This window comes from Pristiophorus japonicus, chromosome 6, assembly GCF_044704955.1.
Source record: "Pristiophorus japonicus isolate sPriJap1 chromosome 6, sPriJap1.hap1, whole genome shotgun sequence".
NCBI lineage: Eukaryota > Metazoa > Chordata > Chondrichthyes > Pristiophoridae > Pristiophorus > Pristiophorus japonicus.
The window spans coordinates 247,048,862-247,060,320 of record NC_091982.1 but is presented as its reverse complement, the minus strand read 5'-3'; the positions used below and the strand labels follow the sequence as shown (position 1 = coordinate 247,060,320).

The 11,459-nt window shown below is 47.8% G+C and overlaps 1 protein-coding gene and 1 long non-coding RNA gene across 2 annotated transcripts in view; one reads left to right on the top strand and one right to left on the bottom strand.

Annotated features, from left to right (window-relative positions):
- Positions 1-1,186, bottom strand: part of LOC139266022 (segment polarity protein dishevelled homolog DVL-3) — a 205,149-nt gene extending 203,963 nt beyond the window's left edge. The window contains exon 1 of the mRNA XM_070883789.1: positions 429-1,186. Within this exon, the coding sequence (XP_070739890.1) occupies positions 429-589 (161 nt within the window). The 5' untranslated portion in view covers positions 590-1,186. The remainder of the gene's footprint in view (positions 1-428) is intronic.
- Positions 39-11,459, top strand: part of LOC139266023 (uncharacterized) — a 42,479-nt gene continuing 31,058 nt past the window's right edge. The window contains exon 1 of the long non-coding RNA XR_011593673.1: positions 39-538. This is a non-coding gene — a long non-coding RNA (uncharacterized lncRNA). The remainder of the gene's footprint in view (positions 539-11,459) is intronic.

Here is an 11,459-nt window from a genome sequence, read left to right as displayed (position 1 = left end):
GGGGGAGGGGAGGGGAGGGGAGGGGAGGGGGAGCCAGGCCCCGGGGGCTGTCAGCAGGAGCCAGGAACACGGCGCCGAGCCCACTGCTGATGCTGAGCCCAGGCGCCTTCCCCGGGGGAGGAGAGAGAGAGGCCGAGAAAGCAACCCGGGCATCGGCCACAGGGACAGGGACAACCTAGGTCTCCGGCCAGAGAAACAACCCCAGTCCCCGGCTCTCGTCACAATGTCCGGCCGGGGAGAGACAACCCAGTCCCCAACCACAAGGACAGGGTCAACAACACAGCCCCAACCACCAGCCAGAGAGACAAACTCCAATCCCCGGCGACTGACCGGCCCAAGGGCCGAGACCAACACCAAACGGCGAGCCCTGGAGCCGATGCCAGTGTGGGAGCCCCCGCCCCGCTCAGCCCCGAACCCCCGGCTCTCACCCGAAGTCCTGGTCCATGGATTTGAAATAGAACTTGTAGTTGGGTTTGTTGAGCAGCTGCTTGAAGTGGGCCAGGGTGACCCGTTCGGCGGGCAGCGCCAGCTTCACCAGGTACGGCGTCTCCTGCTCGTCGATGTGGTAAATGATCTTGGTCTCCCCCATGGCCGGCGGTCGGGCGGCGGCTCCCAACCCCGGGGCTGGCCGGCCCGCACCTCGGCTCGGCTCCTTCCCCGGCCCGCAGATCCGCTCGCTCCCAGTCCCGCCTGACACTTTGTCTCCTTCCTCGCCGATACTTTGTATCCCCGCCGCCGATTGTTGCCTTTCCTCCGGACGATACTTTGTCTCCTTTCTCCCCCTTCCCCCGGCCGATACTTTGTATCCCGTGCCCCGGCCCCGATCACACAGCCCGGAGCAGGGCAGCCTGAGCTGGGCACGGCACGGCACCGCAGCGGACACACACACAGCCCCAGTCAGCCGGGGAGGGGAGGGGAGCGGCCGGCCGTCACAGCGCCGTCAATCCCCGGGCCGGCCCAGGGCTGCCCCCGCAGGCTGGCTGACAGCTGGCACCGATTGTTTCGCTGGGAGCTGCCTGCTGGGACTCGGTGCCAGGGGGAGGGGGCTCAGCTGGCAGCTTCTGTTGGGTCTCAAACCAGACAGTGCCAGCCAGTCGCTCTCACACACACACACACCTCTGAGGCAGGAGGCTGTGGGTTCATAGTCCAACTCCACAAACTTGAGCACATAAATCCAGGCCGACACTCCCAGTGCATTATTGAGGGAGTGCCGCACTATCGGAGGGGCAGTACTGAGGGAGTGTCGTACTGTCGGAGGGGCAGTACTTAGCGAGTGCAGCACTGTCGGAGGGGCAGTACTGAGGGAGTGTCGCACTGTCGGAGGGGCAGTGCCTAGCGAGTGCAGCACTGTCGGAGGGGCAGTACTGAGGGAGTGTCGTACTGTCGGAGGGGCAGTACTTAGCGAGTGCAGCACTGTCGGAGGGGCAGTACTGAGGGAGTGTCGCACTGTCGGAGGGGCAGTGCCTAGCGAGTGCAGCACTGTCGGAGGGGCAGTACTGAGGGAGTGTCGTACTGTCGGAGGGGCAGTACTTAGCGAGTGCAGCACTGTTGGAGGGGCAGTACTGAGGGAGTGCTGCACTGTCGGAGGGGCAGTACTGAGGGAGTGTCGTACTGTCGGAGGGGCAGTACTTAGCGAGTGCAGCATTGTCGGAGGGGCAGTACTGAGGGAGCGCCGCACTGTCAGAGGGGCAGTACTGAGGACGCGCCGTACTGTCGGAGGGGCAGTACTAAGGGAGCGCCACACTGTCGGAGGGGCAGTACTGAGGGAGCACCGCACTGTCGGCGGGGCAGTACTGAGGGAGCGCTGCACTGTCAGAGGGGCAATGCTGAGGGAGTGCCGCACTGTCGGAAGGGCAGTACTGAGGGAGTGCTGCACTGTCGGAGCGGCAGTACTGAGGGAGCGGCGCACTTACGGAGAGGCAGTACTGAGGGAGCGCTGCACTGTCAGAGGGGCAGTACTGAGGGAACACTGCACTGTCAGAGGGGCAGTACTGAGGGAACACTGCACTGTCGGAGGGGCAGTGCTGAGGGAGCGCTGCACTGTCAGGGGCAGTACTGAAAGTGCTTCACTGTCAGAGGGGCAGTACTGAGGGAACACTGCACTGTCGGAGGGGCAGTACTGAGGGAGTGCTGCACTGTCGGAGGGGCAGTACTGAGGGAGCACACAACTGTCAAAGGGGCAGTACTGAGGGAGCGTCGCACTGTCGGAGGGGCAGTACTGAGGGAGCACCACACTGTCGGATGGGGCAGTATTAAGGGAGTGCTGCACTGTCAGAAGGGCAGTACTGAGGGAGTGCTGCACTGTCGGAGGTGCCGTATCTCGGATGAGACGTTAAACCGAGGCCCTGTCTACACTCTCAGGTGGGCGTTAAAGATCCCATGGCACTATTTCGAAGAAGAGCAGGGGAGTTCTCCCCAGTATCCTGGGTCAATATTTATCCCTCAATCAACATTACTAAAACAGATTATCCGGTCATTATCATGTTGCTGTTTGTGGGAGCTGGTTGTGTGCAAATTGGCTGCCGTGTTTCTGACATTATAACCCTGACTACATTTCAAAAAGTGCATCATTGGCTGTAAAGTGCTTTGGGACGTTTGGTGGTCATGAAAGGCGCCATGGGGTGATGCCCCTATGCAAATAATTTGTTGGACCTGCTGAAAGTTACTATTGAATTTGCCTCCACCACCCTTTCGGTCTGTGCATTCTGGACCTCAACAACTCGCTGGGTAAAGAAAAAATCTCCTTATCTCCCCTCTGGTTCTTTTTCCAAATATCTCCAATCAGTATCCACTGGTTCCCGGCCCTCCTGCCAGTGGATACTGCCCCTCCGACAGTGCTCCCTATCTGCTCTTAACAAAACTTTCATAATTTTGAAAACCTCTACTAAATCTCCCCGCAACATTCTCTGCTCTAAGGAGAACAATCCCAGCTTCTCCAGTCTCTCCACATAACTGAAGTCCCTCATCCCTGGGACCATTCTGGGTGGAGAAGTAAATTTTCCCTCCTTTTTCCCACCAGTTTTCTCACTGCCTTGTCTCTTGAAGTCCTTGCCGGGGAATGCTCCAAGGCTATGGATCCCACTCTACATTCACAAGTAGTCATCCTTTGTGTGTGATACTTTCAGAAGGGGCATCAGTCAAGCTTGGTCCCCTTCTCACCCAATATTCACTCTTGTGCACACCTATCAATGAGTTGCTGGACAGTGGTCAGGAGCAAAGAACCCTGATCAATTTTTCTTTCTCAAACCTAGAAACATTGAAGCTAATGACATTGAATCTGTATGTCACTGCTACTCATATCTTAACCAGCTGAGCCATCGGGGAGACATGCTGAAAAGGCTTCTTAATGAATACTTTGCGTCTGTCTTCACAAAAGAGAGGGATGATGCAGACATTGTAGTAAGGAGCAGGAGTGTGAAATATTAGATTTAAAGAAATTGGTAGAAGTATTAGAGGGGAGTTGAGGCGAACTTTTTTCATCCAGAGGATGGTGCGGATCTGGAACTCACTGCCTGAAAGGGTGGTAGAGGCAGAAACCATCATCACATTTAGAAAGTGCTTGGATATGCACTTGGTGCGGTAATTTGCAAGGCTTACGGACCAAGAGCTGGAAAGTGGGATTAGGCTGGATAGCTCTATTTTGGCTGGCACAGGCACGATGGGCCGAATGGCCTCCTTCTGAGCCGCAAATGTAATCGATTCTATAATTTCCTCCATCCATGCCTCCCATATGGGAGATTGAATTGGAGGACTTGGAGATTCTGGTGACTATCCTTACTCATGAAAACATGTTTCTGACACCTGTGGACTGGGGAACTGACTGGTCCTTAGTGAGCACAAACGTGCCGGGCTTGTGGATGGAGGTGCAAATGTGACATGGCCCCATTCAGCCCCTTCGTTTGGTAGTTCTTAAGCAGACCAGCCAAGCTGTGCCACGGTTTCTTCTACTTCTCGTAGGTGTCACAAATTCATGTAAAACATTTACCTTACAAGTTCACGATGCTGATTGAGGAGAGTTTTGCTCACTGGTTGTAGAAAGAAGACTTGCATTTCTATGGCGCCTTTCACGACCACCAGACACCCCAAAGCGCTTTATAGCCAATGAAGTACTTTTTGAAATGTAATCACTGTTGTAATTCAGGAAACATGGCAGCCAATTTGCGCACAGCAAGCTCCCACAAACCCAATATCATAATGACCAGATAATCTGTTTCAGTGATGTTGGTTGAGGGATAAATATTAGCCAGGACACCGGGGAGAACTCCCCATCTCTTCTTTAAAATAGCGCCATGGGATCTTTTACGTCCACCTGAGAGGGCAGGCGAGGCCTCAGTTGAAAGAGGGCACCTCTGACAGTGCAGCACTCCCTCAGTATTGGCACTGGAGTGTGAGCCTAGATTTTTGTGCTCAAATCTCTGGATTGGGACTTGAACCCACAAACTTTTAACACAACAACAACAACAACAATAATGTGTATTTAGATAGCACCTTTAACATAGAGAAACATCCCAAGGCACATCACAGGAGTATTATGAGATAAAAAATTTGACACCGAGCCACACAGAGATAAATTAGGGCAGGTGACCAAAAGCTTGGTCAAAGAGGTAGGTTTTAAGGAATGTCTTGAAGGAAGAAAGAGAGGCGGAGAGGTTTAGGCAGGGAATTCCAGGGCTTAGGGCCGAGGCAACAGAAAGCACGGCCAGCAATGGTGAGAGCGCTACCCACTGAGTCATGGCGGACACAGAGTGAGATGTTGTGGTTAGCTTGAGGTGTTAGCAACCATTATTTCTCCGGGTATGTAACTCAGGTCATTCGGGTGAATGTGGCAGCTGTCACAGCATATTATCCAGCACTGGCAGGAAGGTTACTTGGAGAATGCCCAAGCTTGTGAAAAGACCGTGAAAAATGTAACCACTTTTACACAGTGAGCAACACCCAGGATGGATTTGCATCTTGTTTTGACCATGTCTGACCGATCTGAGACTGCCGTTTCATGTGATCAGGTGTTTCTTTGAAGTTTTGCACTGCTTGATATTGTTTTAACGTTGCAGGCTGAGGAGTTTGAGCTCTGCTGTGGAGCCCTGTTGCTGTTTGATCTCGTCAGTAAGAAACCTTTGGCATTGTTGCCAAATTAGATTATTTTAAGAGTTAAGTCATGGCAGGAGAACCCAGACCCATGTCATGCTCCTCCTGTGCCATGTGGGAAATCAGGAACGCTTCCAGTGTCCCTGACGATTATTTGTGCAGGAAGTGTATCCAGCTGCAGCTCCTGTTAGACCGCATGACGGCACTGGAGCTGCGGATAGATTCACTCTGGAGCCTGCGCAATGCTGAGGATGTCATGGATAGCACGTTCAGTGAGTTGTTCACACCGCAGGTAAAGGTTACAAAGGCAGATAGGGAACAGGTGACCATCAGGAAGAGCAGGAGTAGAAAGGCAGTGCAGGAGTCCCCTGCGGTCATCTCCCTCCAAAACAGATATACCACTTTGGATATTGTTGGGGGAGATGGCTCACCGGGGGAGGGCAGCAGCAGCCAAGTTCATGGAACTGTGGGTGGCTCTGTTGCACAGGAGGGCAGGAAAAAGAGTGGGAGAGCTATAGTGGTAGGGGATTCTATTGTAAGGGGGATAGATAGGCATTTCTGCGGTCGCAACCGAGACTCCAGGATAGTATGTTGCCTCCCTGGTGCAAGGGTCTAGGATGTCTCGGAGCAACTGCAGGGCATTCTGGAGGGGGAGAGTGAACAGCCAGTTGTCGTGGTGCATATAAGTACGAACGATATAGGTAAAAAGTGGGATGAGGTCCTACAAGCTGAATTTAGGGAGCTAGCAGTTAAATTAAAAAGTCGGACCTCAAAGGTAGTAATCTCAGGATTGCTATCAGTTGCCACGTGCTAGTCAGAGTAGGAATAGCAGGATAGCTAAGATCAATACGTGGCTTGAGGAGTGGTGCAAGAGCGAGGGATTCAAATTCCTGGGACATTGGAACCGGTTTTGGGGGAGGTGGGACCAGTACAAACCGGGCGATCTGAACCTGGGCAGAACTGGAACCAATGTCCGAGGGGAAGTGTTTGCCAGTGCTGTTGGGGAGGGGTTAAATTAAAATGGCAGGGGGATGGGAACCTATGCAGGGGGATGGGAGACAGAGGGAAATAAAATTAGGGCAGAAGCAAAAGATAGAAAGGAGAATAGTAAAATTGGAGGGCAGAGAAACCCAAGGCAAAAATCAAAAAAGGCCACATTACAGCAAAATTCTAAGGGGACAAAGAGTATTAAAAAGACAAGCCTGAAGGCTCTGTGCCTCAATGCGAGGAGTATTCGTAATAAGGTGGATGAATTAACTGCGCGGCTGCTATTAATGATTATGATATAATTGGGATTATGGAGACACGGCTCTGGGTGACCAAGACTGAGAACTTAATATCCAGGAGTATTCAACATTTAAGAAGGATAGACAGAGAGGAAAAGGAGGTGGGGTAGCATTGCTGGTTAAAGAGGAAATTAACACAATAGTAAGAAAGGACATTAGCCTGGATGATATGGAACCTGTATGGGTAGAGCTGCGGAATACCAAAGGGCAGAAAACGCTAGTGGGAGTTGTGTACAGACCACCAAACAGTAGTAGTGAGGTTGGGGACAGCATCAAACAAGAAATAAGGGATGTGTGCAATAAAGGTACAGCAGTTATCATGGGCGACTTTAATCTACATATTGATTGGGCTAACCTAACTGGTAGCAATCCGGTGGAGGATTTCCTGGAGTGTATTAGGGATGGTTTTCTCGACCAATATGTCGAGGAACCAACTAGAGAGCTGGCCATCCTAGACTGGGTGATGTGGAATGAGAAGGGACTAATTAGCAATCTTGTTGTGCGAGGCCCCTTGGGAAAGAGTGACCATAATATGGTAGAGTTCTTTATTAAGATGGAGAGTGACACAGTTAATTCGGAAACTGGGGTCCTGAACTTAAGGAAAGGTAACTTTGATGGTATGAGACGTGAATTGGCTAGGATAGACTGGCAAAAGATACTTAAAGGGTTGACAGTGGATAGGCAATGGCAGACATTTATAGATTACATGGATGAACTTCAACAATTTTACATCCCTGTCTGGAGTAAAAATAAAACTGGGAAGGTAGCTCAACCGTGGCTAACAAGGGAAATTAGGGACAGTGTTAAATCCAAGGAAGAGGCATATAAATTAGCCAGAAAAAGCAGCAAACCTGAGGACTGGGAGAAATTTAGAATTCCGCAGAGGAGGATAAAGGATCTAATTAGGAGGGGGGAACTAGAGTATGAGAGGAAGCTTGCAGGGAACATAAAAACTGACTGCAAAAGCTTCCATAGATATGTGAAGAGAAAAAGATTAGTGAAGACCAACGTAGGTCCCTTGCAGTCAGAATCAGGTGAATTTATAATGGGGAACAAAGAAATGGCAGACCAATTGAACAAATACTTTGGATCTGTCTTCATTAAGGAAGACACAAATAACCTTCCGGAAATATTGGGGTTCGAGGGTCTAGCGAAAAGTGAGGCCACACCTGGAATATTGTGTTCAGTTTTGGTCACCTAATCTGAGGAAGGACATTCTTGCTATTGAGGGAGTACAGCGAAGGTTCACCAGATTGATTCCAGGAATGGCAGGACTGACATATGAGGAGAGACTGGATCAACTGTGCTTGTATCCACTGGAGTTTAGAAGAATGAGAGGGGATCTCATTGAAACATATAAAATTCTGACGGATTGGACAGGTTAGAGGCAGGAAGAATGTTCCCGTTGCTGGGGAGTTCCAGAACCAGGGGTCACAATCTAAGAATAAGGGGTAAGCCATTTAGGACCGAGATGAGGAGAAACTTCTTCATTCATGTGATATCTTCATGGAGCACACACACACAGCTCTTAAGATGGCAGGCTCTCTGGCCGGAAGCTGCCTGTCTGTTTATTATAACTCTGCAGCTGCAGTACACAATACATCCACATCCACAGTATGGCGCTACAAGCATTACCAGCTTACAGATATCACACTTCTCCCTCCTTAATGAAAAAGCTATCATAACAAACATTATAAATAACTTCATTTTTATACATATTTACAAATTTAACTTTACGACTTATTTTCTGTTTCAAAGAGGATACCTTCGCTCTCGAACAGAACCTTCCAAACATGGTGTTGATTTCACACTCATTTGAGGCTCATCCTGAGGAACATTTTCCTCCATGGAATTTCCTTGATTTTCATTTGCACTCACTCTAACTTCAGGTTCTTTGTTTCCCTGACTTGGACTCAGACTTTCATTCTGATTCTGATTCTCTCCTGGATTTGTTTCCAGTACATTGGATTTTGGATTTGCTACTGGTGTATCAAAACTATCTGATGAGTCAGAAATAATTGAATCATTCCCACCTTCAACTCCTTCCATGTCTGTAGGTAAAATATGATCAATATGGACAAACCTAACCTGTCCATTATCAAACATCTTTACCAAATATGTGCGAGGACCACATATCTTCACCACTCTTCCGGGTAACCACTTTAACCATTTATGGTGATGGTTCTTCACTCTCACCTTCTGGTTTAATTTCACTCTTCTCTCTTTTAGTCTCCCTTTATCATGATTCTCTTTTTGTCTAATTTGTGTCTCTTCTACAGACTGTGCCAAATTTGGCTTTAACAATGAGAATCTGGTTCATGGCTGTCGTTTGAGAAACAACTCCGCTGGTGTTCTACCAGTAGTTGTATGAGGAGTATTTCGACATGTAATCAAAAAATTAGCCAATTTGTGATCCAATGACAACTGTCCTTTTCTTGGATTTGGATCTAACATTTGTTTTATGAGGGCACGTTTGACAATTTGTACAGTGCGCTCTGCTGCACCATTGGAAGCAGGATGGTATGGTGGAACCTTGGTGTGTTTCACACCATTTTTGCTCGTAAATTGTGCAAATTCTTCTGAACGAAATTGTGGTCCATTATCCGAAACAATTTCTTCAGGGAGGCCAAATGCAGAAAATAATTTTCGTAAAATGTCCAATGTTTTACTTGTTGTTATTTTCCACATTGGAAACACCTCAACCCACTTTGAATGGCTATCAATTACAATGAATAATTGTTGTCCATTTAACTCAGCAAAATCAATATATAACCTTTGCCACACCCTGGGAGGCCATTTCCATGGCTGTAATGGTACTGGTGGTGGTTGCTTGCTTACCGATTGACATGTCGTACACTGACGCACGATGTACTCTATATCTTTATCAAGATCTGGCCACCTAAATAACTGCGTGCAAAACTCTTGGTCAAGCACATTCCCAGGTGCTGGTCATGGAGGTCTCCTAATAATTTGGACCTGAATTTCTTTGGTATAACTACTCTTGCACCCCACATGATACAATCTTTATCGACTGATAATTCATTCCTACGAATGAAGAATGGATGTGTATCTTTGTCTGTTACCTGGTTTAGCCATCCAGTTGCAATATACTCATACACCTTTGACACCACGGGGTCACGTTTGGTTGCTCTACCAATCTCTTCAGCTGTGACTGGCAGTTCATCATTGTATGAAAAATAAAACACTTCTTCCCTATCGGGTGTACCCTGTGATGGAGAAGGCAATCTAGACATTGCATCAGCATTACTGTGATCAGCTGATCGTCTGTACTCAATATCATATGTATATGCTGACAAAATCAAAGCCCATCTCTGCATTCGGGTTGCAGCTAATGTTGGAACTGGGGACTTTGGATGGAGGATTGCTGTTAGGGGCTTATGGTCTGTAACGATGGTAAACTTATGATCATACAAGTATTTGTGAAACTTCTTGACCCCAAAAATTAATGCCAAAGCTTCCCTTTCAATTTGCGCATCATTTCTCTCACTGACACTGAGAGTGCGTGAAGCAAAAGCAATTGGTCTCTCCTCCCCACTACTTAATACATGAGAGATTACTGCCCCAACTCCATTCGGAGAAGCATCACATGCTAGTTTAATCTCCTTCGATATGTCATAGTGAACTAACATGGTGTTCTCTACCAATTTGTTTTTACACTCCTTGAATGCTGTTTTGCATTCTTTTGACCACTTCCACTGGATCTGCTTTTTTCAAAAGTTCATTCAGTGAATGCAATACTGTAGCCAAATTTGGTAGGAACTTCCCATAATAGTTCAAAAGACCCAAGAATGAACGAAGTTCAGTGACATTCCTGGGAGTGGGTGCATTTCTAATTGCATCCAATTTTTCCTTGGTTGGATGTAAACCATCTTTGTCTACTCTGTACCCTAAGTACTCCACTGAGTTTTTAAATAACTCACACTTACGAGCAGACACTCGTACTCTGTGCTTCTCTAGCCATTTGAGGACTTCATTCAATATGTTATGATGAATTTGCCTATTTGGTGCTGAAATTAGTATGTCATCCAAATAACATACTACCCCTTCAATACCTTACAAAATCTGGTTCATCACCCCTTGGAATATGGCAGGGGTGGAAGACACTCCAAACGGTAGCCTATTAAATTGATATAGGCCTCGATGAGTGTTTATAGTCAAACATGACTTGGACTCCTCATCTAGTTGAAGCTGTATGTAGGCATTCGTAAGATCCAGTTTTGAGAAGATCTGACCACCTGTCAGTGTTGTGAACAAGTCTTCTATATTCGGCAATGTATTTGGGACATTACCCTCTAGAACCTGGTTTACGGTTACCTTATAATCACCACACAATCTTACTTTACCATCAGACTTAGGTACAACAACAATTGGTGTAGCCCAATTACATCGATCTATCTTACAGATAATGTTCTCAGTCTCTAGTCTTTTTAGTTCTTGCTCAACTTTCTCCTTGAGTGCATATGGTATGGAACGTGGCTTGTAGTAAACCCATCTAGCGTCCTTCTGTACACTGACACTCGCCTTGAAGCCTTGGATCGGATTGCTCGTTTCGCAGAACACCTTCGGATACTGCTTGATAACTTCATCCGTTGATGAAAATCTCGCTTCCACAGAGAAGATCTTACTCCAATTCAGCATCAGTGAGCTCAACCAATTTCTTCCTAGTAAAGCAATCTTGTCTCCTTTCACTATTATTAGAGGCAAGTTCTGAAATTGATCTTTATATTTCACTGGTACGGTGATACAGCCTACTACAGGAATTTTCTCTCCCGAGTAGCCTCGCAGCTCTATCTTGGATTTCTCCAGTTCGAAATCACGCAATTTGTCGCAGTACAGTGACTCCGGTATTACACTCACGGAGGCACCCGTGTCAAGTTCCATTGGTATCTTGAATCTCGCAACATCTATGTGGATTTTGATGCTTTCCGAATCGCTGTCCGTTAACCTCGTGCTCCTGATGACGTGTAATTCTAACATCGCCTCGTCCTGCTGTTGTTCTTCCAAGCCATGCAGTCTCTTTGGATTACTACTCATAGCTTTGAACGCTGGACTTAAAGCTTTAAAAGC